The sequence below is a fragment of the Mobula hypostoma genome, chromosome 3, assembly GCF_963921235.1.
Source record: "Mobula hypostoma chromosome 3, sMobHyp1.1, whole genome shotgun sequence".
NCBI classification, from domain to species: Eukaryota; Metazoa; Chordata; class Chondrichthyes; order Myliobatiformes; family Myliobatidae; genus Mobula; species Mobula hypostoma.
Window position 1 is genome coordinate 105,862,777 of NC_086099.1, and position 27,999 is coordinate 105,890,775.

Below are 27,999 nucleotides of genomic sequence, written 5' to 3' on the forward strand. Positions count from 1 at the left end.
TATAGACCACCCAATAGTAACAGGGACATCGAGAAGCAGATAGGGAGACAGATTCTGGAAAGATGTAATAATAACAGGGTTGTTGTGGTGGGAGACTTTAATTTCCCAAATATTGATTGGCATCTCCCAACAGCGAGGGGTGGAGTTTGTTAGGTGTGTTCAGGAAGGTTTCCTGACACAATATGTAGATAAGCCTACAAGAGGAGAGGCTGTACTTGATCTGGTATTGGGAAATGAACCTGGTCAGTTGTCAGATCTGTCAGTGGGAGAGCATTTTGGAGATTGTGATCTCAATTCTACCTCCTTTACCATAGCATTGGAGAGGGATAGGAACAGACAAGTTAGGAAAGTGTTTAATTCGAGTAAGGGCTATCAGGCAAGAACTTGGAAGCATAAATTGGGAACAGATGTTCTTAGGGAAATGTACAGAAGAAATGTGGCAAATATTCAGGGGATATTTGCGTGGAGTTCTGCATAGATACATTCCAATGAGACTGGCAAAGGATGGTAGGGTACAGGAACCGTGGTGTACAAAGGCTGTTGTAAACCTAGTCAAGAAGAAGAGCTTACGAAAGGTTCAAAAAACTAGGTAATGATAGAGATCTAGAAGATTATAAGGCTAGCAGGAAGGAGCTTAAGAATGAAATTAGGAGACCCAGAAGAGGCATGAGAAGGCCTTAGCGGACAGGATTAAGGAAAACCCCAAGGTATTCTACAAGTATGTGAAGGGCAAGAGAATAAGATGTGAGAGAATAGGACCAATCAAGTGTGACAGTGGAAAAGTGTGTATGGAACCGGAGGAGATAGCAGAGGTACTGAGTGAGTACTTTGCTTCAGTATTTACTACGGAAAAGAATCTTGGAGATTGTAGGGATGACTTACAGCAGACTGAAAAGCTTGAGCATGTAGATATTAAGAAAGAGGATGTGCTGGAGCTTTTGGAAAGCATCAAGTTGGATAAGTCACCGGGACTGAATGAGATGTACCGCAAGCTTCTGTGGGAAGCAAGGGAGGAGACTGTTGAGCCTTTGGCGATGATCTTTGCATCATCAATGGCGACGGGAAAGATTCTGGAAGATTGGAGGGTTGCAGATGTTGTTCTTTTATTCAAGAAAGAGACTAGAGATAGCCCAGGAAATTATAGACCAGTGAGTCTTACATCAGTGGTTAGTAAGTTGATGGAAAAGATCCTGAGAGGCAGGATTTATGAACATTTGGAGAGGCATAATATGATTAGGTATAGTCAGCATGGCTTTGTGAAAGGCAGGTCATGCCTTATGAGCCTTATTGAATTTTTTGAGGATATGACTAAACACATTGAGGAAGGTAGAGCAGTAGATGTAGTGCAATGGTCCCCAACCACCTTTGAGAAGGTAAGGAGGCATGGGATCCAAGGGGACATTGCTTTGTGGATCCAGAACTGGCTTGCCCACAGAAGGCAAAGAGTGGCTGTAGACGAATCATATTCTGTATGCAGGTCGGTCACCAGTGGTGTGCCTCAGGGATCTGTTCTGGGACCTCCCACTCTTCATGATTTTTATAAATGACCTGGGTGAGGAAGTGGAGGGATGGGTTAGTAAATTTGCTGATGACACAAAGGTTGGGGGTGTTGTGGATAGTGTTGAGGGCTGTCAGAGATTGCAGCAGAACATTGATAGGATGCAAAACTGGGCTGAGAAGTGGCAGATGGAGTTCAACCCAGGTAAGTGTGAGGTGGTTCATTTTGGTAGGTCAAATATGATGACAGAATATAGTATTAGTGGTAAGACCCTTGGCAGTGTGGAGGATCAGAGGGATCTTCGGGTCCATAGGACACTCAAAGCTGCTGCACAGTTTGACTCTGGTTAAGAAAGCATACAGTACCTTGGCCTTCATCAATCGTGGGATTGAATTTGGGAGTCAAGAGGTAATGTTGCAGCTATATAGGACCCTTGTCAGACCCCACTTGGAGTACTGTGCTCAGTTCTGGTCACCTCACTATAGGAAGTATGTGGAAACCATAGAAAGGGTGCAGAAGAGATTTACAAGGATGTTGCCTGGATTGGGGAGCATGCTTTATGAGAATAGGTTGAATGAACTTGGCCTTTTTTCCTTGGAGCAACGGAGGATGAGAGGTGACCTGATAGAGCTGTATAAGATGATGAGAGGCATTGATCATGTGGATAGTCAGAGGCTTTTTCCCAAGGCTGAAATGGCTAGCAGAGAGGGCACAGTTTTAAGGTGCTTGGAAGTAGGTACAGAGGAGATGTCAGTGGTAAGTTTTTAAGCAGAGAGTGGTGAGTGCGTGGAATGGGCTGCCGGCGACGGTGGTGGAGGTGGATACGATGGGGTCTTTTAAGAGACTCCTGGACAGGTACATGGAGCTCAAAAAAATAGAGGGCTATGGGTAACCCTAGGTAATTTCTAAGTTAAGGACATGTTCAGCACAGCTTTGTGAGCCGAAGGGCCTGTATTGTGCGGTAGGTTTTCTATGTTTTTACGATGCACAATGTTTTGTAGATTAGCTGAAAAAATCCCCCTTCAATATATTTTAGATTTAGAAAATAAGACAGTAAAATGTGAAAATAATTGTAGGGACTATATACCTTTTCAGGGCACTGTAAATACCATATAACCATATAACAATTACAGCACGGAAACAGGCCATCTCGGCCCTTCCAGACTGTACCGAACTCTTACTCTCACCTAGTCCCACTGACCTGCACTCAGCCCATTACCCTCCATTCCTTTCTTGTCCATATAGCTGTCCACATAAGGTAACTTATATTGATTTATGGTACTGTATATCTATATTGTTTGTACATAAGGTGACCGACAGGAAGTGATAAAATAGTGGTGGTTCAAAATGTGGAGGGGTGGTTTATCAATGGAAATGTTGATCAGTCTTACTGCTTGGGGAGAGTGAATGTTTTTGAGTCTGTCAGTCCTGATGTGCATGTTGCATGGCCTCCTCCCTGATGGGAGTGGGAAAAACAATCAATGAGCAGGGAGGGTGGGATTCTTCATGATGTTACTGGCACTTTTCCAGCACCTTTCTGTATATATGTCCTCCAGAGTGGTTAGGCTGATGCTGGCGATGCATTGAGCAGCTCGGATACCCGTTTCTGTCCTCCGCAGTGCAGTTTCATACCATGCAGTGAGATAAGATACTCTCTGAAGAATGGAGTGAGTAGTGCATAGTTCAGCTCTCTTTAGCTTCCTCTAAAAGTGGAGGTATTGGTGAGCTTTCCTGATTGTGCAGGATGTGTTCTGGAACTATGAGAGATTGTTGCAAGATGTGTACTCCCAGAAGACTACAAATGCTCTCAGTTTGCAGTGCTATGCCGCCGATGTAAAGAGGGGTGTGAGTTCTCCTGAAGTGAATAACCATCTCCTTTGTCTTGTTTTTTTTTCTCTCTGTAGGCCACCTCGTCATTGTAGGTGAAGACAACCACTGTTGTGTGATTGGCGAACCTGATAATGGTGATAACTCGGGTGTTTGGGTGTTTGGCCGTGCAGTCGTGTGTCAGCAGAGTAGACAGCAATGGGCTCAGTACACAGCTCTGGGGGAGGGGGCATCTGTGTTGAGGATGATGGGGAGGGAGGAGTGGCCGTGCATCCTGACTACCCGAGGCCTGTTCGATTCAAGTTCAACACTAACTTGGAAATTAGTGTATTTAGATCAAGGAGTAGGAGTTTGTTCATCAAGGTCTGTGGGACTTGAAGTGAAACACAGAAACAGCATTCTGACATAAGTATCCTTATTTTCTAGTACATCAGTGCCAGGTGCATGACAGATAATATGGCATCTATGGTAGAGCAGTTCTTTCAGTAAGTCTATTGGTGAGCGGCCAATGTGGCAGGAATGGAGTTTTTGATGTGTACTATTACCAGCCATTCAAAGTACTCCATGATGACTGGTGTCAGAGCCACCAGGCAGTAATTGTTTAGTTCGAAAGGCGTAGAGTTCTTTGGTAAAGGGATAATGGCGCTGATTTGAAGCATGTGGGACAGCAGCCTGGATGAGTGAAGTGTTGAAGATTCTTTATACAACTCAAATAAAGTAACTTACAACCTTTAACACATGTTTGTTTGTGGATGCACCTCGCTGCTGAATCAGAAAAGAACAAGGAATGAATTCTAAAATATTTTCATACACTGACCCACGTTTTCTTTGCCAGGAATTCGTCTACAATCTCTAGATTACCCAAAATCATTCAACTCTTCTGCTCCCAATTCCATACTGCCCTGTGTGTGAATTTATTAACATTACCTAACATAAAATACATTCTACTCCTTTTCATCTCTTATCTAAAATACAAGGTCAATGTTTGCGTTTTGGAATTCAGAACATCAGCTTAAAAATGCGTGATTAGGCTGCTGACTACTCCTTGCTGCCCTTCTAATCAAACTACTTCACACCACTCGATAGAGGGACAGAAAAGGACCATTCCTCCTTTGAGGCTACTCTGCCATTCAATCAGATCATGGCTAACCCAGCTTACCCTGACCACTCCCCATAGTCAATCATTTTCTCAATACTTACTTCATGTAGACTGCCAGGTCTGTGGCTAGAATTGCCTGCTCAACCATTCTCAGTGTAGCTTTATATTCATCTAGAGAAAGGCTGCTCAGAATTTGGTTTCCCTGGAGGCAGCAAAAACATTATTCAAATCATAAACAATATTTTATAGGTACTGTAAAGCTGAAATAAAACCATAAAAAACTGGAAATATTCAGCAGGTCAAGCAGCATCTGGGTGGGGAGAAATAGAGTTACCCTTTCAGATGACAATGCAAGAAAAATAACCTGAAATGTTAACTTGATTTTTCAGATTTTATTTTTGTTTTCTGAAGAATTCAAGAGTTCTGAAAATCTCGTCACTGATTAAGGCCCAACCATAACAACCTTTGATTAACTTCACAGTAAATGCAGAGAGCTTCATATATGCCATTAATATCAATAATTTAACCCAATTAATGCTCAATTATGCTGGCAACTGTGTTTGCTCCTTTAGCATCCTTGTCAACAAAAGCCATTTATTTTCTGTTTGTAGTCAGTAAGAAAACATTCACAAGCAGGTTCCAAATTCTGACTCGGACGATTAGCAGCTCAAGATCATTAGATGATTTGGGATGAAGATTGCCAGCTTATTGTCAAACAAAACAGATTTGATTAGCATGCTCATGCTTCTGAATTTAATGACTGTCAGGCATTGAGTCATGATAGATAGAATCAAAATAATTTTTAACTCTTTCTTCATCTCCTGGACTCTGTAATGTTTGCAATATGTTGCACTGAAATAGATGTAACAAAATCTCCCAGTAATGCTGCAATAGTTACAGAGAGGTAGTGGATAGCTGCTGAAAATAAAGCTCCAGCCCTTGTAATATTAGGAGTATCAGCTTTACTCATGAATATGAAACACAGAAATAATGGGTCAGTCACTTACTGGAGTGTTGAGTATCATGACGCACTGATCAAAATGATGATGTTCCATCATGGAATGACAGTAGAGCTGTGCCAAAGGGTGCTCACTCCTACACAGCATCAATCAAACAGAGCATTCTCATATTATTTGTTTCACTAAACTACCAAGATAATGCTTTAAACTGGGTTCTTTCTGCAAATGATAATTCACAGTTGAAGTAGTTTTTACTTCTCTAAGAAACAAATATTGATTACTAAACTTGAAGGCGAGCAGCTCATCTTTTGTTCAGGCACAGCACAGCCTTCCAGTGCTTAACAGTGAGTGCAAGAATGCATTCGAACGCATTCGAATACAGCACAGGAATAACCAGCTAAAAAGCAAATCAAAACCACCCATACACTAATTCCTCCTTACTAAACCATGTCCATATCCCTCCATCTTCCATGTGCCTAACCAAACATCTAATGTATTTGCCTCTACCACCTATCTGGCAGTGCATTCCAGGCATCCGCAACTCTCAGTAGGAAACTTACCTCACATCCCCTCTGAACCTACCCCTCCCCACCTTCAATGCATGCCCTCTGGTATTAGACATTTCAACCCTGGGAAACAGATACTCTCTGTCTATTCTATCCATGTCTTTCATATTCTTGTAAACCTCTATCACATCTCCCCTTGTAGGTTAACGTAGCCATTCTCTTCTATTCTATTTCCATTCCCTTTGTATTTTTTAAATTTTTGCCCAGGACCTGGATGATACTAGCAAGGCCAACACTATTGTCCATCCCTCATTGCCTTTGGAAGGTAATTAAACCATGCAGTGCATTTTGTATATGGCATACACACAACCAGTACAGGCCAGTAATGGAAGGAATGGATGTTTGGAGTGGTGGATGGGTATCAACCAAGGAAGATGTTTCATTCTGGATGACATTGAACATTTTGAGAGTTGTTGGTGCCACACTGATCCAGGCAAGTGGAAAGAATTCTATCATGCTTCTTATTTGTACCTTGTAGTTAATAGGAAAGGTCTTTGGGTGTTAGGTGGGAAGTTACTCACCACTGGATACATTAATGTTGTTGATCGGGATACTGATGATGCAATGGTAAGGTCACTGAATGCCGATGTTTAGTGATTAGATTCTCTTTTATTGGAGGTGGTTACCGCTTGCCATTGCTGCTGAGCGAATTTTACCTGGTACTCATCGGACCGTGCCTGAATGTTGTCTACAACTTCCTGCATGTACGCATGGACAGCTTCACATGCCGAGGAGTAGCAAATGGAAATGAACAATACAAAACCATCAGCAACTATCCCATCTTCTGACCTTTTTTTAATGGAAAGAAAGCTATTAACAAAACAGCTGAAGATGGTTGCGGTTAGGACACTGCCCTAAGGAAATTCTAAAGTAATGTTCTTGGCTCGCATGATCAACCTCCAAGATTCCACTGTGTGAAGTACGACTAACCGCTGCAGATTTTTCCAGTGATAATAGGAATATGGTGCTTTGAATCTGCATTTGGCCAAAGACTTCCTTCTTACCAAGGACAGTCACTCAACTTTACCTCAACTTTATAATTCAGCTATTCAGTTCAAAGCTATAATGATCTCTGAACTCAAACGATCTGGACAAAGCCCAACTTGGGCATCGACAAGTAGGCAATGGATGAGTACATGCCACCTGATGGCATTATTGACAACCGATTGAGTGGTAATTAGCCACACTGGATTTGTCCCGCCTTTTTTTGTGAATGGGGCATGCCTATACAACTTTCCACAATGGAGGAAATATACCAATGCTATAACTGATGAAGCAACTTGGCTAGAAGCTCAGTTAATTCTTCAGCACAGATTTTCAGTGATACATCTCGGCTATTATCTGGCTCCATTAAGTTTATTGTATCCAAGGCTGCAGTTTCTTGGTAGCATGTGGAATAAATTAAATTTGCTAGAAACTGGCTTATGTGATGGTATGCGTTTTGGGAGGAAGATGAGATGGATCATCTATTCAATATTTCTAGCCAAACATGGCTGCAGATGGCTTTCCTTTAACACTCACATGCTAGGCTCTGCACCATTAAGAATGGCAATGTTCTTGGAGCCTCTTCATGACCTTCTTAAATGTCTAACTATTTCCAGATCTACATGAAAGCTGCAACTTGAAACATTAGCTCTGTTCTGATGTCCAATATTTTCACTTTCTGCTTTATTTCAAGTACCATACTGTATTTCTCCCTGAAACAACCTCAGGGAATAACATAAAGGTTGGATTTTGATTGGACAAGGAAATAGCCGTTACATGCAGAACTGTCAATATACAGGGCATCAGTGCAGCTACCAGAGCTATTGCTCCACTGCACAGTGACTCCAGTTCTGTCCGTGTGAACTTTGCGTGTTCTCCCTGTGACTGAGTGGGTTTTCTCGGGTGCTCTGATTTCCCCCCACACGCCAAAGATGTGCAGCTTGGCGGGGGGGGGGGTCTGCGGGGGGGCTTATTGGCCAATATAAATTACTTCCATTTTGAAGGTGGGTGGTAGAATTACTGGGGATTGATGGGACGGTGGGAAAATAAAATAGGATTTGTAAGGTTGAGTCCCTCTGTTGGTCAGGGTCGGCCGCAGATGTTGCGTCCCAGCTCTAAGTGTGAGGAGGGCACTATGATAAGACCACAAGACATAGGAGCCGAATTAGGCCATTTGGCCCATCAAGTCTGCTCCATCATTCAATCATGGCTGATTGTTTTTTTCCCCTCCTCAGCCCCATTCCAGGCCTTCTCCCTGTAACCATTGATGCCGTGTCCAATCAGGAACCTATCAATCTCTGCCTTAAATACACCCAGCGACCTGACCATCCACAGCCTCATGTGGCAAGAAATTCCACAAATTCACCACCCTCTGGCTAAAGAAATTTCTCCATATCTCTGTTTTAAATAGATGCTCCCCTATCCTGAGGCTCTGACCCACCATGGGAAGCATGCTTTCCACACCTATTCTGTCTAGACCTTTCAACATTCGATAGGTTTCAGTGAGATCCCCCCTCATCCTTACTAATTCCAACGAGTACAGACCCTAATTCCAATGAGAACAGACCCTGAGCTATCAAACATTCCTCATAGGATAACCCTTTAATTCCCACTAACATCCTGGTAAACCACCTCTGGACCCTCTCCAATGCCAGCACATCTTTTCTTAGGTGAGGAGCTCAAAACTGTTCACAATACTCAAGGTGAGGCCTCAGCACTGCCTTGTAAAGCCTCAGCAGTACATCCTAGACCTCTCCAAGTTAATACAAACATTGCATTTGCCTTCCTCACCACCGACTCAAAACTGCAAGTTAACCTTTAGCATGTTCTACACAAGGACTCTCAAGTCCCTTTGCATCTCAGATTTTTGAATTTTCTTCCTGTTTAGAAAATAGTCTGCACGTTTATTTCTCCTACCAAAGTGCATGACCATGCATTTTCCAACATTGTATTTCATTTTCCACTGTCTTGCCCATAGTTCCCTGTAAGATGCGCGCATGTGTGTGCGCACACACGTTTTTCAACCAGCACACAAAGGAAATTAATGTGCGCACAAAAGATTAGTTACCCAAAATAATGTAGTAATTAATAATTATACTTATTGAAAATAATCTTTTAGCTAACTGTTTCTGTTAACTAGTTAGTCGATTTTTCAAATACCTCAATGCACGTCACTAATTTATATCACCTCGCCTTTCCTGTTCCGGTTTGTACAGCTGCATCACGGCAGCAGCCATGTTTGGCGGACAATGTTCGGGTCGTAAAGTTTACAAAGATATGTTTTAAATCCTGTAGATAACTTACTAAGTTTTTATTGAAAAAAGTATTGATTCACTATGTCGAATTCAAAAGAAGTGAAGGGCACGAAGTGCAAAAGAACTGCAAATTTGTGTAAAGTTGAATGGCTTAACAAAATAGTAAAAACTGTTACACCGAAAGCTCATGAGGTCATGAACATTCAGCTACGAGAAATATTTATGTATGATTCCGAAACTGGAGTAATCTGTTTGTACTGTCATGATGCGAAAGTTGCTGGAGAATTTGCTGGTGGAGAGAAGTGGGATGATATTTGGAAACTTGACTTTTTGAAGCATCATTTGGCAAGTATTTGGACAGTGTACAAAAGCTCAGGCAACAGAACCCGTCATTACCCGTTCAGGAGTGCTACGCATGTTATGGTTGAGTGCAGATGAGCGAGAATGAAAACAATCAAACCCAGAGGAGATCAAAGTTGAGGTACAAGAACGGTCAGCTTTTGATTTCTCCGCAATTGCAGATTGTGACTTCACATTTGGCGATGAACAAGTTAATGCCTTATGTCTAAAATATCATGATTTTCTAACGGAAAATACTGTAATAGTTAGACAGTTAAATGATGTCAAATTTTCCGTGCAAGAAAAAATTAAATCCAAACTGATTTCAAACTTTGCTCAAATGGTGGCATTTGTACTTCAAAATGAACAGTTTTGCGACCTTGCATAGTTGGTGGACATTGGGGAACCTTTCTTGCGTCTAGTGCAGACTGTGAACGAGATTTTAGCCTAATGAATCAACTCAAAAACAAGCTGAGAAACCGTTTAGGTGAATATCATTTGGATATGTTAATAAGAATCAAAAGCCATCAATGGGATGGAAGTTCTATTAGTCTAGATAGAGTTTACAAAGAATGGGTAAATGCCAAAGACAGGAGAGAGAAAAAATAACTGAGCAACTTAAATATGTATGTTTTTGTTATTCTGAGCAGTGTTATGTCAAATATTTTGTAAACCTACAAAAACTGTGCCACGTGTGCATTCAGTTTGCACAACGTAAGATTTTTGCGCACACTGACTACTAAAAATTAGAGGGAACATTGGTCTTGCCCATTCTCCAAATCTGTCTAAGTCCTTCTGCAGTTTCCCTGTTTCCTCAACACTACCTGCCCCTCCACCAATCTTCATATCATCTGCAAACTTGGCAACAATGCCATCTATTCCATCATCTAAATCATTAATATACAGCATAAAAAGAAGTGGTCCCAACACCAACTCCTGCAGAACACCACTAGTCACTGGCAGCCAACCAGAAAAGGATCCTTTTATTCCCAGTCACTGCCTCCTACCAACTAGCCAGTGCTCGAACCATGTTAGTAACTTTCCTGTAATACCATAAGCTCTTAACTTGGTAAGCAGCCTCATGTGTGGCACCTTGTCAAAGGCCTTCTGAAAGTCCAAATACACAACATCCACTGCATCCCCTTTAACTATCCTACCTTTAATCTCCTCGAAGAATTCCAACAGGTTTGTCAGGCAAAATTTTCCCTGAAGGAAACCATGCTGACTTTGTCCTATGTTGTCCTGTGTCACCAAGCACTCCATCACCTCATCCTTAGCAATTGACTCTAACAACTTCCCAACCACTGAGGTCAGACTAACTGGTCTACAATTTCCTTTCTGCCGCCTTCCTCCTTTCTTAAAGAGCGGAGTGACATTTGCAATTTTCCCATCCTCTGGCACCATGCCAGAGTCTAATGATTATTCAAAGATCATTGCTAATGCCACCACAATCCCTACTGCTACCTCTTTCAGAACCCTAGGGTGCAGTTCATCTGGTCCGGGTGACTTATGCACCCTTAGGTCATTCAGCTTTTTGAGCACCTGGTAATAGTAACTGCAAGGCACATCTTGATGAGGGAGGAGTAGAAATTTATTTAAAGTGAATCCATTTTTATATTGTAGTTGCATAAGTCATAGGTGAGGCTGCACGCATACAAGTTTGGTCATCCTGTTGAAGGCAAATGTGGTTAAACTGGAAAGAGTGCAAAAAAGATCTATAAGGGGTTTGCCAGGATGAGAGGGCCTGATTTATAAGGAGAGGTTCTTCAATCCTTGGAATATGGGAGAATAAGTGGGTGACCTTATAGAAATGTCTTAAATTGTACGAAGAGTAGATAAAGTGGGCAATAACAGTGTTCTCCCCAGGGTAGGGAAAAACTAGGGCCACAGATTTAGGATGACAGAGAACGAATTAAAAGGGACCTGAGGAGCAACGTATACACACAGAGGGTATATGGAACATGATGCCAGAAGAAGTGGGTGAGGCAGGTATATCAGTATCATTTAAGAAGCCCTTTGATAGGTATATGGAGGGGTGTGGTTTAGAGGGATATGGGCCAAACACAGGAAATTGGGAGAACTGGGTGGACACGGTGGTCAGCATGGACCCATTCGGCTGTAAGACCTTTATCCATACTGTATTGCTCTATGATTGAATCTAATTCAAACATTTGGCAGCCTAAGTAACACAAGCACTAATGTTATAACAATGAAAACGGCGTGGGGCAAATTAGACCAAATTTCGTGGAATGTACAGAGTTCAGAGGATTAAAAGGCTGGAGAAAGTTACAGATTTGGAAGAGACTGAAGCCCTTAACTCATTCGCAAACCAGTCTGAGACACAGTACAACACATCAGTACTAATATCCAGTCACTATCGAGAATTAGGTTTGACTCATTACATTTACCTCTTTATGAAAGCATTATTCACTCCCCTGTGGTCCAGATCATGACTCAGTGTTGCTATGATGAGAGCTAAAATCTCTAGATCTGTTAACTTGCTCTGTAACAAAAGACAACAGGACTTCTAAATTCTAATCTCGAGAAAATAGTCTATTTTAAGAGTAGGTGGATGTTAAACAAGTGGAGGAAGAGGCATGCAAAATCACTGTTATACTCAAGAACTATGTAACATAAGAGGGAACAAAACTGAGCATGAATAATAATCAGCAACAATAATAGAGCACATAAATGCAAAATGAATAGGAACAAACCTGAATCCTGCCAGACTTCAGCAGAGCAAACATACATTGAGTGGTATTGAATGCATGCCTCCAATTGTGATATGCTACATGTCTTCGATAGTTTTTTTTAACAGTTAAAATCCAATGGCAAAGAACCTGTGAGAGGGGGAAAAGAATCAATAGTTATGTAACTGCGACTTTAGAGAAAAAAATATTCAACTTGGATAACTCAGTGGTGCTACCACTCACTAGATTCATGGAGCATGGAAACAGTCCCGTCGGCCCAACGAGTCCATGCCAACCAAGATGTCAATCTAAGCTAGTGCAATTTACCCATGCTTCCCTCTATCCCTCTAAACCAGGGGTTCCCATCCTGGGGTACACGGACCCCTCAGTTAATGGTAGGGGTCCAAGGCATAAAAAAGGCTGGGAACCCCTGCTCCAAACTGTTCTGATCCGGACACCTATCCAAGTGTCTTTGAAGTGTTGTTAATGTACCTACCTCAACCACTACCAGTCTATTCGATATGCTAACTACCTTCTGGGTAGAATACTTGCCCCTCAGGTTCCTATTAAATTTTTCCCCTCTCACCATGCCCTCAATTTCTTGACTCTCCAACCATTCCACATCCTCATAAACAGGGGTGCAGTGCTAGCTGGAGCACACCCAGCACATCTTTAAGAAAAAAGCTGAAATAAACAAGCTAATTAATTAGGTGATTTGAGTATCTCAGAAGCTGCTGATCTCCTGGGATTTACGCACAACAGACTCTGGAGTTTACAAAGAATGGTGCCAAAAACAAAAAAAAAATCCAGCAAGTGGATTTAACAAGATGTTTTCACTCATAGAACAGCCACTCGCTGGATGTTTTTTGTTTTTGGTACCATTCTTTGTAAACTCCAGAGTCTGTTGTGTGTAAAAATCCCAGGAGATCAGCAGTTTCTGAGATACTCAAATCACCCTGGGTGGCACCTAATTAATTAGCTTGTTTATTTTGGCTTTTTTCTTAAGAATGTGCAGGACATGCTCCAGTGTGCTCCGGCTAGCACTGCACCACTGTTTATAAACCTTTTCCGCTCTTTCCAGCTTAATGGCATCATATCTTTAACAAAGTGACCCAAAGTAAACACAACATTGCAAATGTGGCCTCACCAATATTCTGTAAAAATACAACATTTCATTTTCTATATTCAATGCCGTGACTGATGATGCCCTCTCCACCACTGTGTCTAACGGTGACATCACCTTCAGGGAACCATGTACTTGTACTCCTCAACCTCTCTATTGTACAACACTTCCCAGGGCAGCTCACTGGAGGTGGAATGATTGTTGGTGCCAGATGGGATGGTTTGAGCATCTCAGAAATTGCTGACCTCCAGGGATTTTCATGCACTGTTGTCCCTAGAATTTACAGAGAATGATGCGATAAAAAAAAGCGGTAGTTCTGTGGGTGAAAACGCCTTGTTAATGAGAAAGGAAAATGGTCAGACTGGTTCAAGCTGACAGGAAGGCAATAGTAACTCAAATAACCATGCTTTACAACCGTGGTGTGCAGAACATCATCTCTGAACACACATGTCGAACCTTGAAGTGGATGGGCTACAGCAGAAGATGACAGTGGACATACACTCAGTGTCCATTTTATTAGGTACAGGAGATACCAAATAAAGTGGCCACTGAGTGTATGTCACAAATAACAGAGATCCTCGCATTGATCCTCGTGGAACACCACTGGTCACAGGCCTCAGTCGGAAAAACACCTCTTCACTCCTATTCTCGGTCTAGGTCAGTGGTCACTTCAAATTCCTATCAATACAGACCACACACTAAGCCATAAACCTTGGTGTTGTGATGGACTCTGACAAATTTTAACTGCACATTAAGGCAATTACAAAGTCAGCCTACTGCCATCTTAAAAATATAGTTAAGAGTTAAAGGGCTTATGTCTTAACAAGATTTAGAAAAACTCATCCATGCATTTACCTTTGGGCTTGACTACTTTAATGGCATTTTCACAAGTCTTCGTAAAAAATCCCTCACACAGCAGCAGCTCAATCAGAATGCTGCTGCTAAAGTCCTCACTAAGACCAAGAAGGTAGAACATATCACTCCAGTTCTCAAATCGCTATACTGGCTGTCTATTAGAGGATTGTTGTACATGGCCAAGTGGTTAAGGCGTTCGTCTAGTGATTTGAAGGTCGCTAGTTCGAGCCTTGGCTGAGTGTCCTTGAGCAAGGCACTTAACCACACATTGCTCTGTGACAACACTGGTGCCAAACTGTATGGGTCCTAATACCCTTCCCTTGGACAACATCGGTGGCGTGGAGAGGGGAGACTTGCAGCATGGGCAACTGTTGTTCTTCCATACAACCTTGCCCAGGCCTGAGCCCTGGAAACCTTCCAAGGCGCAAGCTCATGGTCTCATGAGACTAATGGATGCCTATTATTAGAGGATTGACTTTAAAATCTTACTGTTTTATGAATGAATCACTGAATGATCTGGAGCCAAAATACATCTCCGATCTCTTGCTACATTGTGAATCTTCCCGAGCTGTCAGGTCATCTGGGCGGGTCTGCGTACCGTCCCCAGGGTCAAACCTAAACATGGTGAAGCAGCTTTTAGTTACGATGCTCCACGTATCTGGAATAAACTTCCAGAGGATCTGAAGTCTGCCCCAACTTTAAGTTCTTTTAAATTGAGGCTTAAAACTTTTCTTTTCACTGGAGTTTTTAATTATAATCTCCTGTAAAGCACTTTGAACTGCCTTGTATTTGAAAAGTGCTATACGAATAAACTTGCATGCTTGCTTAGTCTTCTATGGCGTATTTGTCAATTTTGAAGCCAATCTAAATAAAATTTTGCTTTATATTTTCTGATTATTTATTTTAGCAAATGTAATGTCCAGGTTCATCTGGTGTAATGTGAATGTGTCTTTAGATTACTGATTCATTGGGCTATTTTGCTTACAAAATTGGTTTCAGTTTCTCGGACAGTGATGGAGAGACAGGGTCTGGGATGTGGGGGGGGGGGTGAAGGGAGTGATAAATAAGTGTATTTGAACGTGCTCTAAATTAATTACTCAGTATTCGATAATCCCACTACTGCAGTGAAATTTCAAAGCAGTGGATTACTTGTGCACACAATCATTTCATCCATTTTCAGAAAAGGGAATTCAGTACCGTCAAGCTTGTAAACTGGACCCAGGTCTGCACACTTTATAGCTGCATGCTATTATTTCTAAGTTACTTAGCAATATTTGGGAAATAGACCTAGAACTTCTGGCTTAGCTTTGCTGAGGCTTATCTAGCATTGGTTGCATGGTTAGTTACATTATATGTAGTTTGAATGCTTTCTCTACTTCCAGAAGAAGTTAGAACTTTGGGGACAAACCTACAAACTTTTACTATTAATTCAAAATATACCAGAAGCACAAATGGAATGGATGATATACATGAAGTACTTATTTTAGTTTCCTTGCACTAGAGAATAAATGGATTTGTTCCATTTCCAATATAATATGAAAAAATATTCTTGTCTATGCAGTGGGACTTTTTCAATGATTATTCAACATATTGCTTACACAGTATCAACAATCCATACTGAATATTGGCAACACTGGAAGATGAAAGCTGTCAAAGGATGTCCTCCAACTGTGAAATAGATCTGAATCACCAAGAAAGTTCTTGGGATTTTCCTATACAATTTTCAATTTTATTTGAACATAAACATCAGTCAGCTGTGACAGAACCTTAGCAAGAGAATGGCTGTTTAACTAAAACAAAATTGTAATGACTTATTATACACTAATCTTTAAACATATTGAAGATTTTAATATTTAAAAATATTTCTTTAAGATTATTTTAAAGATCTTTAAAATAAACTTTAAGGATATAAAAGATTATTTTACTATTTTAAAATTATTTAAACATCAACCCATAATTCCCCTTCTTTCATTGCAGGCAATGAGAAATGGAAGGCAAAACACTTCCCACAGAAAGATAAATAGAAAGATAATTTGTCCTGAATGAACTTCGCAGCTGAAAAACGTTGATAAGGACAAATTCTCTCAAGCAGGGAATGACAGCAAATAAAATAACAGGGAAATTTAGAAATAACTGCCAGAAGAGAATGTTTTTTATTTAATACAGTAACATAAGGAGTTGTTTGTCATTTATAGCATTAACTGAGAGATTTGTGAGACAAGCTCTGAGCATGGAATGCAGGCAAAGAGAGCAGAGCTAAGAAAATACAACATGGTTAGAATTTTCCACAGGTACATAATAGGCTGGACTTTTCAGGGTAATCCAACTGTACTTCTTATGTCAGTGCCAACAACATTTAGAATTTTGCACATAATAAAAGTGTTGCAATGAGTTCTTCAATAATTTCAATGGAGGACAGCTGTAATAGAACATGATAAATATTACTATTATTTAAAAAGTAATTTAAAATTATTTTATTTCATTTAAATGTTTTTAACATTTTATTATTTATAGCAATTTGAATATGTTTAATAGATTCTAGTAATTCTTGAAAACTCCTGAAAGGTAGAAATTTTAATTGTTTTTGACGCATGGTTACATTGGTTGTCAAAGATCTTGTTGACTGTGTTATGCCTGAGGGTTGCTCTTCAACCAACTTCCCCACTCACATTATGATGCTATTGGAAAATGTGGCATCATACAGGTTCACTCAGCTGAAGGTCAGGTCAATCTGTTTCAACAAGGTCCCAAACAAATGGGTGGCTTACTCCTGACAAATAATTTCAAGCTTGTAAGAATGGCAGCAGCTTTGGATTCAGAGTTTTGTCCCCAATTCCTCATTTCTACTTGAGAATACAGGAGAACAGAATAAAAGCATTTACCTTTATAGACACAGAACTAGTACTTCTCAACCCAATGGTCGAACCAAATAGTTGCAAGTTTCATAAATTCTACCAATTTCATATTGAGAATGTAGGAAGGATACATGGGTTCTAAACTACATTCCAGTTTAAAGTATTTTGATTCAAGGTTATGCAAAATGTAATCAATTTCTTCCTTTTTCTAAACAAGTCAGGCTCTTATATCTATAAGATATAAAGTGCTCAAAATTCAATGTTTTTTAACAGTACTTTCTTCATCCTTCCTACCAAAATACATTACTGTCTTCCTTTCTGCCAATATACAAAATTTAACTGAACGGTGGCTCTCAAAATTAGTTATACCTCATACTTCATCTGAAAATTCTGTAAGCAGTTCAGGTCTGTGAACATCCGGATGGCAGCCAATATTGTCTCAACTTCAGACAAGTCAAAATCACTGAAGCTAAAATCTAGAAGCTTAAGTGAATGAGCAGAAGGTACTGTCTTGACCTATAAAAAATGAAAATAACTCCTATGAGAATGAACATAATATAAATGCATAAGATGAATGGTTACCAAGATATATTGTTTTTCCTATTTTAATTTTTATTTCTAATTAAGACATGATCTGACAGAACAAGTAATCATTTACAAAGCACTGAAATACAAGTATCTTTAAGCGAAGTCATAATAATATCCTCAACGACTATGATCATGTTAATTTTAACCATCCTTGTTCACTTCAAACTTTCTGCAGCCTTTCACATGGTGAACCACAGTAACTTCCTCCAGCACAACTGCATATTTCAGAAGGTCCTTTTCACCATTTCACCTGCAATCCAGGCAGAGAATTAACAGTAATAGTATCTTTTATATTTTGGTGTATCTCAAGGATTGTAATGGGGGACTTCAATAAGCAAGGGGATTGGGAAAATCAGGCTGGTGTCGGATCGCAAGAAAGGGAAATTGTTGAATGCTTACAGGATGGCCTTTCAGAGCAGCTTGTCCTTGAGCCAACTCAGGGAAAGGCTATCTTAGTTTGGGTGTTGTATAATAATCCAGGTTTTATTAGGGAGCTTAAGAGAAAGAAACCCTTAGGAGGCTGTGATCACAATATGACTGAATTCATGTTGCAATTTGAGAGGAACAAACATAAGTCACATGTATCAACATTGCAATGGAATAAAGGGAATTACAGAACCATGAAAGAGAAGCTTGCCCAGTGGATTACAGGGGGATATCAGCAGGGATGACGACAGAGCAGAGGTGGCTGAAATTTCTGGGAATAGTTCACAAGGCGCAGGATAGATATGTCTCACAGAAGAAGTAGTTCTCAAATGGCAGGGGTAGGCAACTGTGGCTGACAAGGGAAGTTAAGGACTGCATAAAATCCAAGGAAAAGGCATATAAGTTAGCAAAAGTGACTAGGAAGTTGGATGATAGGGAAGTTTTAAAATCCAACAAAAGGCAACTAAAAAAGCTCTAAGAAGGGAAAGGACAAAATATGAGGGCAAACTAGCCAATAACATAAAGTAGGATACTAAAACTTTTTTGAGTTATATAAAGAGCAAAAAGGAGGTGAAAATTGATATTGGACCACTGGAAAATGATGCTGGTGAGGTAATAATAAGGGCCAAAGAAATGGTAGATGAACTTAATGGGTTCCTTGCATCAGTCTTCACTGTGGAAGATACTAGCAGTGTGTCAGAGTCCGTGAGTGTCGGGGAGCAGGAGAGAGTGCCATTGCTATTACAAAGGAAAAAGTGCTAGGCAGACTGAAAGATCTAAAGGGGGATAAGTCAACTGGACCATATGGACAACATCCCAGAGTCCTGAGAGAGGTTGCTGAAGAGATAACAGATGGACAACATCACAGAGTCCTGAGAGGTTGTTGAGGAGATAACAGATGGACAACATCACACATCACACAGTCCTGAGAGAGACTGCTGAAGAAATAACAGATGGACAACATCACAGAGTCCTGAGAGAGTTTGCTGAAGAGATAATGGATGCATTGCTTATCACTTGACTCTGGCATGGTTCCAGAGAATTGAAAATTTGCAGATGTCACTCTACTCTTTAAGAAGGGAGAAAGGCAAAAGAAAGGAAATTATAGGGCAGTTAGCCTTCAGTGGTTGGGAAAGTGTTGGAGTACATTATTTGGGATGAAGTTTCAGGGTACTTGGAGACTAATGATAAAAAATGTCAAAGTCAGCATGGTTTCTGTAAAGAGAAATCTTATCTGACAAATCTGTTAAGAGTTCTTTGAGGAAGTAACAAGCAGGGTGAACAAACAAGATGGTGAATGTCATTTACTTGGATTTTCAGAAGATATTTGATAAGGTGCCATATATGAGGCTGTTTACCAAGATAAAATCCCATGGCATTACAGGAAAGATACTGGCACGGATAGAGGAATGGCTGACAGGCAGGAGGCAGCAAGTGGGAATAAATGGGGCCTTTTCTGGTTGGCTGCCAGTGACTAGTGGTGTTCCTCAGTGGTCAGTATTGGGGCCGCTACTTTTCATATTGTTTGTTAATGATTTAGATAATGGAATTGATGGCTTTGTGGCAAAGTTTGCAGATGATACAAAGACAAGTGGAGGGTGGGTAGTGCTGAGGAAGCAATGTGATTGCAGAAGGATTTAGACAATTCGGAAGAATAGGCAAAAAAGTGGCAGACGGAATACAGTGTTGGGAAATGTATGATAATGCATTTTGGTAAAAGGAACAAAAGTGTAGATTACTATCTAAATGGGGAGAAACTTCAAACATCAGAGGTGCAAAGGGTCTTAGATGTCCCTGTGCAAGACTCCCAAAAGGTTAATTTACGGGTTGAGCCTGTGGTAAAGAAGGCAAATGCAAAGTTGGCATTTATTTCAAGGAGAATAGGATATAAAAGCAAGGAGATAATTCTGAGTCTTTTTAAGACAGTAGGCAGGCCGCATTTGGAGTATTGTCAACAGTTTTGGGCCCCATTTCTCAGAAAGGATTTGTTGTCATTGGAGAAGGTCCAGTGGAGAGTCACGAGGATGATTCTGGGAATGAACAGGTTAACATATGAGGAGCATTTGGCAGCTTTGGGCTTGTACTCACTGGAATTTAGAAGAATGCTTGGGAACCTCATTAAAACCTACCAAATGTTGAAAAGACTCGATAAGGTAGATATGGAGAGGAAGTTTCCTATGGTGGAAGTGTTCAGAATTAGAGGGCACAGCCTCAAAATTGAGGGATGACCCTTTAGAACAGAGTTAAGGAGGAACTGTTTTTAGCCAGAGAGTAGTGAATCTGTGGAATGCTCTGTCACAGACAGCTGAGGAGGCCAAGACAGTGGGTATATTTAATGTGAAAATTGGTAGTTTCCTGATTGGTCAGGGCATCAAAGGTTATGGTGAGAAGGCAGGTGTATGCAGTTGAGTGGAATCCGGGATCAGCCATGATGAAAAAGCAGAGCAGACTTGATGGGCTGAATGGCCTGACTCTGCTTCTACATGTTATGGTCTATGGTCTAAGGATTTATTTTTATCCCTCTCTTTATTACATCTGTAGAATTCCCTTCAGAGAAATTATTCACAGATTTTTCTTCATATACACTTCTGTATATGAAAGTTTTCATATAATGACATCTACCTCTAACTACCTCCCCTTTTCAATGTATTATCAAACTGTTTGTCTTATATCCATTCTTGGATGCTTCACAATTTCCCCTTGATTAACCTTGGAAAGAACAAAGGTTTTGACACTTACAACACCGATGAAACTCTGTAAATTTACCTGCCCAAATATCAGAAGTTAGCAGATATGGTCACAACCTAGGTGTAATTAAAATTTAAATTAAATATATACAAAATAACAGTATGGAAATGAAAAAAAAGTGTTTTTACCGCTGTTACCTGAAGCTCCTCAGTTTCATTTTCAGTAGCAGATGCATGATATGAAAGTACCTAAAAAGATCATCGAAACATGTTCTGAACACATTATTATGCCTGAAATTAACATCAATACTTTTCATTCATTTACATAAATTAGTTACATTTAAATTATTTAAAAGGTAATTTATATTTTTGTAACTACTTAATTGACTTTCCACCATCTCTAAATTTAATCATAGTGGAAAAAGCTTTCTGACTGTATTGGCTGCCTGCAGGTCATGGTCCAAAACAAGGCTGGAGTCAAGTTGCCATTGATGGATGCTCCTCTTCATGGAGTAGTCATGACAGTGAGACTTCCAAGGTTTTGCAAGCCACTCAACTGTTGAATGGCAAGTGTGACTGTGGGTATCCAACAGGAAGCAAACACAAGGCATGGAGCAGATCAAGCAATTATGCAGCCCTTAGAATCTCACAGAATTTACAGAACGGAGACAAACATTCAATGTAGGTGATTTGCATGCTCTTCCCACCCACTATAACCCTTCAACATATTCTGTTCTTTTCGCCTTTCTTCTGGTTGCTTCTTAAAGAAAATTCATGTCACTTTCTAACCAGTTATCTTCAGTTCCTAAACCAAGAGGAACTAAAGGGAATCTGCCATAACCAGCTGGTAAAATGGATAATTCCACTTTAAAATAAGCATTTGATTTCTGAGGATGAGGGGTCAGTGGAAACCGTACAGGTGGGAAGTTTTAGAAATAGCAAAACTTCAGTGAGAAAGCAAAGTTGATAGAATTCTTAAAATTTGAATACCCCCAGCACATACCTACACCAATCTGAGTGCATTATCGCTAATAGCTGCCATAGAGGACAGCAGGTAACAGCAGCCAGGAAGGATCCGACAATCCCCAGTGTCAGTAGCCTTTAATCTGGAATACTGTAAAGGACAGCAAATTCTCGCGTATTTAGGAGTTTAGGCCTTGGTTGTGGGCTAAAAACTAGCACAAGACTCTCCTGGGCTTCACAGGTCAAAACCAAATAAGTTTCTTATAGAGGGCCCTTTATAACACATAATCCCTACCTATCAGCCCTAATTTATTAGTCAACCACATCCAAACTTTTCTGAATATAGATAATATTATAAAGGCTGATGTTACTCAGAAGCAAATTTGCAGATTCAATAGGTGGGTTGGAAAAAATTGATTGCAAATTAGCACATTATCTATTTATTTATAAACAAATAATGAAACCTAGTTACCCATCGCCAAGTCTTCCTGAATGTAGAAAATATTCTTTAGGCTGGTGTTATGTGGATTCAGTAGGCAGGACAAAGACATGTTGCAAGTAAGCACATTAACCATTTATTTACAAACAGCAAAACACTCAACCAAACATCAAAGTCAAACAAGTAGTTACTTACGCCCCAAGTTATAAAACTACAGTGTTAATCATTCAGTAAGACTTCTAACTCAAGCAGGTACTTTGCTAAGTCCCCCCAAGTTACACAACTACAACATTGAACAGGTACTTCTCTAAGTGTGTACACAGACCCAACATTCTACAGCACACTTTCCCAATGGTCCTTCAGCCCTGGTTGCAGCCCAGTCTGAAGGGGAGCTCCATAACGAAAAGAGACCCAGGCTCTCGCACGTGCTATTCGTATACCCCTAAGGTGCCCGGTACCAGGATCTGGTGCCACGGCGTGAAAGTCAGCCAATGGGAGAAAGCTGCCGCATCCTTTGAACAGGCCAATCCATGACTGGCACAGCAGGAAGCAGCTTTTGAAGAGCAGGAAAACTAACCTTCCATGTTACAGCTGGATATAGCAGGAATGAGGGGGTCAGGCCATAGCAAAAGGTTTCCATTAGATAGTGATCGGAGACATATGTAAAAGCATTAGTAACAGCGCTTGATCAATTTCTTCAAGGAGCATAAAGCATTTGGAGAGTAATTGTAATATTATATCTGTAGCTACAGTATTTCTGGACCAGCAAAATGCTTCAGGAAGGAAGGTCAATGGATAAGGATGGACCAAATAATGAGCTTAGAAGGTTGCGATGAAAAGCAAAAGCTCCATCTTTATGTCCCTTACCTCAAGTGTCACCATCTGTTTTGCCATTGCCATTTCAACAGTTTCATACATTTGAGTGTTCTGTATGCCCAATCCACAAAAAATGGCAAATGCTTCCAGAAATTGTTCATCATTTTTATTGAAGGCCTTGATTTTGTCAAAAGTTTCACCTATTTTGTTCATCAGCTGGCAGACACCTGCAGAACACAATCACAGCTAATCAAAACATAATTAAAATTATAATTTGACTGTGACTATGTTTTAATGGTTGTGCATTTGGATTTGGTTCATTGTAAGTAGTTGCTTGAAATTATGTTACACAGAGGTTGGAATAACAGGCACCTATTTGGCAATGTGATGCAATGTTTTACAATCACAAAGCAAACTGTGATATTCTGGTGGATTATTTAAATTCTTCCAATTTTATGTTGAAGTATCTGTCACTGACAGCTGCTGAGCTACAAAACCAAACTCACGGTTCTTGTGCAGTTTCTGTGGGAGTGTTGTTAAAGGAACCAAATATAAAGTACTAATGTACAACTGAAAATCATTTATCATCCCTATGCCTATTCTTCGTGGATCTTTGATCTCTTCTGTGGTCTCTTCTTATACTGTTATTTGACAAATGGGGAGGTGATGTCAAACTTCACCAAAGTGATCATTTTAATGCAACTTGTCTGGTAAGAAACAAACAGGGTCATATCTTCCTTTGCAGCCCGAGCTTGAATTTGAAAAGGACCGCATGCCTTTGAGTGTGTTCTACATAGAAACATAGAAAATAGGTGCAGGAATAGGCCATTCAGCCCTTCAAGTCTGCACCGCCATTCAGTAAGATCATGGCTGCTCATCCAACTCAGAACCCTGTACCTGCCTTCTCTCCATACCCACTGATCCCTTTAGCCACAAGGGCCATATCTAACTCCCTCTTAAATATAGCTGATGAACTGGCCTCAACAGTTTCCTGTGGCAGAGAATTCCGCAGATTCACCACTCTCTGTGTGAAGAAGTTTTTTCTCATCTCAGTCCTAAAAGGCTTCCCCTTTATCCTCAAACTGTGACCCCTCGTTCTGGACTTCCCCAACATCGGGAACAATCTTCCTGCATCTAGCCTGTCCAATCCCTTTAGAATTTTATACGTTTCAATAAGATCCCCCCTCAATCTTCTAAATTCCAGCGAGTATAAGCCTCATCGATCCAGTCTTTCATCATGTGAAAGTCCTGCCATCCCAGGAATCAATTTGGTGAACCTTCTTTTAAATCTGGTAAATCTGCTTTTTAATGTTTCATGTTCTGGCAATTGTTAACTTTCTGCTTTCTCCCCTAAGATTTTTCAGATTTTTAAATGTACAACAAATGCTATATATTGTAAAAAGGAGATAATTCCAGGATCTCTGACAACATTGACCTTCTGAGGTTAGAGTATGAAATCTGAATCTGGTGCCCTCCCAATCTGATTTCTGGTTGCAAATAATTAAGCTAAACTCCTAACATGCTAGTTTTCAATGCCTTTGTAAATATTTTATCGGACAATTTTGGAACCTCATTTGGAAACTATGGCGCCTGTGAACATTTCCTTGGCTCAGTTAATGTGAAAACTATAGATTTGTGGTATCCATGTCTCAATCAGGGCATTTTGCAGATAACTGCCCAAGATTGCTGTGGTTAATCACAACTTGTTTCCCACTGAATAATTCATAATTCAAAAAAGTACAAGGTGAATTTAATCAGTCATGGTGTATTTTGCCTTGCAATTCTTAGGTTCTAAAATCAGCCTGTAAAACAGTGCTATATTGTATATAATGCCAATTTTATGAACAGCTTTATATTTAAGAATCCATTTTCACCTGTGCAATCTAAATGTAGTCATACTTTAGCATTATGTCACTCATGCACAAAAAATTATGCACCAAAGAAACAACAATTTATATTCGTTTGATGCAGAGACTACCTTATTCTACATTAGAATGACTGAAGCAATTTTTGATATCACTTTCCAAGTTTTAAGGGTGGAAGCAGAATGTCTTTGTAAGATACTCTGATGGAAGCTTATTCAAAATTGTAGGGTGTTATCACTTCCTTGAGCAATATTTTCAATCAACAGATTTTCAGGGGCTTTATTAACCATTTGTGTACTTTCCTACATTTCTATTTATTTTATTTTTCACTGCCAATTTTAAAAAGAGTAGGGCTCGTACGTCATTTTAATGAGACAAATTTTATATAAAGTCAAATAAATCAGAATGATTTTAACAAAACCCATATTGTCACTGTTAACATTACTCAAGTAATAATCAACAGATGAAAAGGTATATGAGACAAAGCCATACAAAGAGGCAACAGTGGTTCAGAAAATAAGTTAGATTAGGCTGACAGGAAGTTCAGAAGGTAAAAGATAAAGACATGCACTGAAAATAGGTTTCAGCATGACAGCAGGTATAAATCATTAAACACTTGGGTGCAAAAATTATGAAACCATGATTATTTCATCAGTCACAATTACCAAATGCATTTAGAACAAAGAGCATAGAAAGGTACAGCACATTATGGGCCCAACCTTTTAACCTGCTCCAAAATCAATCTCACCTTTCCATCCTACGCAGTCCATAATCCTCAAATTTTATTTTATCCATTTGCCTATCTGAGTTTCTTAAATAATGTATCAGCCCTAACACCAGCCCTGGCAGTACATTCCAGACACTTACCACTCTGTATAAAAAACCTAACTCTGACATACCTAATACCTCTAAACTTTACTCCATTCACCTTACAAGAATGTCCTCTAGTATTAGCCATGGCCATCTTGGGAGAAGAGCACTGGCTGTCCACTAGTGCCTCTCACAATCGTATACACCTCTTTTGCATCATCTCTTATCCTTCTTCACTTCAAAGAGAAAAACCTGAACTCGCTCAACCGTTCTTCATAAGACATGCTCTCTAATTCAAGCAGCATCCTGGTAAATATCTTTCTCTAAAGCCTCCACATCCTTCCTATGATGAAACGACCAGAAATGAACACAATACTCCAAATATGGTCTAACCAGAGTCTTACAGAGCAGTAATAGTACCTCATGTTAACATTGAACTGATTAGATGTTAAGCATGCTCCACTACAACATCGTTTTGTCATCAAATTCATAAAAGGGTCAAATAATTCAACTCCACAAAGTAAATAAGTAAGAACTAAATTATATTTTTAACTCAAGGATATCCAAAAAAAATCTTTGTGAAAGTGATGGAATTTGCACATTAAGATGACTCAGCATTTATTTGATTTTTTTTTCTCTCTTCTTACTATTACCCAATTAATTATACCTAGCCCTTGATAACCTTTCTAGGTGAATATTTCCACATATATCAATCTAGGTTCCAATTTCTGTACCCACCCCTAAAACCCTTTGCTGGAAACTCTCCCCATCTACCCACACCTGTTTATTTGCATCACTGGTATCACCTGAGATCTCTTTCTTTCATCAAAGAATAGTAAAAGCATTTGGAAGCTCCAAGTTTTTAACAAGAATCCGGAAGCAGGGTGAGAAAATGCAAGGAACATAGGTAGAATGTCTGCTTAAAGCAGGCTTTGACTTCTCTGGTTAGGCAAGGTTATGTCACCTTTTCTTCAGAATATGTCCTCCTCTTTGGGAGCCCTGTTCCCTCCGAATTGCTTCCAGAAATTCCAGCCATTGCTGCCCTGCTGTCTTCACATCAATGTTCTCTTCCAATCAATTCTGGCCAACTCCTCCTTCATGCCTCTGTAATTTCCTTTACTTCATCGTAATACTGATACATTTGACTTTAGCTTCTCCTTCAAATTTCAGGGTGAATACGACCATATTATGATCACTTGCCACTATGGGTTCTTTTACCTTAAGCTCCCTATCAATCCCGGTTCGTTGCACAGCACCCAATCCAGAATAGCTGATTCCCTAGTGGCCTCAACCACGAGCTGCTCTAAAAAGCCATCTTGTAAGCATTCTAGAAATTGCCCCTCCTGGAACCCAGCACCAACCTGATTTTTCCCAATCTACCTGTATATTGACTATTTTAACATTGTGCTTTTGGCATGCATTTTCTACCTCCCACTATAGTGTAGTAGGCCACATCCTTACTACTGTTTGGGGTCTGCGTACAACTCCCATTAGGGTCATTTTACCCTTGCAGGTCCGTAGCTCTATCCACAATGATTCATCACCTTCCGATCCTATGTCACCTTTTTCATTATTTACAACAGAGCAATTCGCCCCTCTGCCTTACTGCCTATCCTTTTGATAGGAGTATCCTTGGACATTAAGATTCCAGCTATAATCTCTCAGCCATGATTCAGTGATGCCTACAACATCGTATTTGCCAATTTGCAACGGTGCTGCAACTTCATCAATCTTATTCCGTATAATACACATTCAAATACAAAACTTACAGTCCTGTATTCACCCTTTTTGATTTTGTCCACCTTTTACGTTGCAACTCATCCTGTTGGCTGCAATTTTGCCCTATCAACAGCCTCTCACTACACATTGACTCTGTTTGTAAACAAGCTACCTCATTTTCAGCTCTATTATCCACCTTTCCTACATCTTACATTTCAATATATGCAGCTCAGGACACTAGTTGCACCATGTTCAATATTTTGATTCCTAACTTTGTCTGAGATCTTATCAACATCTTCCTCCACAATCTCTCCACTAACTGCTCTGGCACTGCAACTCTAGTTTAAGCCCAACCTTGCAGCATTTACAAACCTTCCCACCAGGATATTAAACCCCTCCAGTTCAGGTACAAATCATTCCTTTTGTACAGGTCCCACCTTCCCTGGTAGAGAGCCCAATGATCCAAATCTTATGCCCTGTCTTGTACACCAACTCCTTAGCCATGTAATAAACTGAAGCTCTGGCCTCACTAGCACATGGCATGGGCAGTAATCCTGAGGTCACAACTCTGCCCTCTAATTTAGCATCTAACTCGCTGAACTCCCTATGCAGAACCTCAGCACTCATCCTACCCAT

General features: G+C 40.2%; 1 protein-coding gene across 6 annotated transcripts in view; it reads right to left on the reverse strand.

The window, feature by feature from the left end:
- The window catches only part of pde5ab (phosphodiesterase 5A, cGMP-specific, b), a 116,826-nt gene that overhangs the window by 16,325 nt on the left and 72,502 nt on the right, over positions 1-27,999 (reverse strand). For 5 of the 6 annotated variants that reach the window (XM_063043555.1, XM_063043552.1, XM_063043558.1 and 2 more), the window contains 7 exons: positions 23,021-23,196; positions 20,941-21,000; positions 17,420-17,566; positions 12,242-12,367; positions 11,936-12,030; positions 5,432-5,519; positions 4,526-4,626 (listed from right to left, as the gene is read on the reverse strand). In XM_063043555.1, coding sequence (XP_062899625.1) covers positions 4,526-4,626; positions 5,432-5,519; positions 11,936-12,030; positions 12,242-12,367; positions 17,420-17,566; positions 20,941-21,000; positions 23,021-23,196 — 793 coding nt within the window. The remainder of the gene's footprint in view (positions 1-4,525; positions 4,627-5,431; positions 5,520-11,935; positions 12,031-12,241; positions 12,368-17,419; positions 17,567-20,940; positions 21,001-23,020; positions 23,197-27,999) is intronic. The other variant, XM_063043554.1, reaches the window with a different exon arrangement.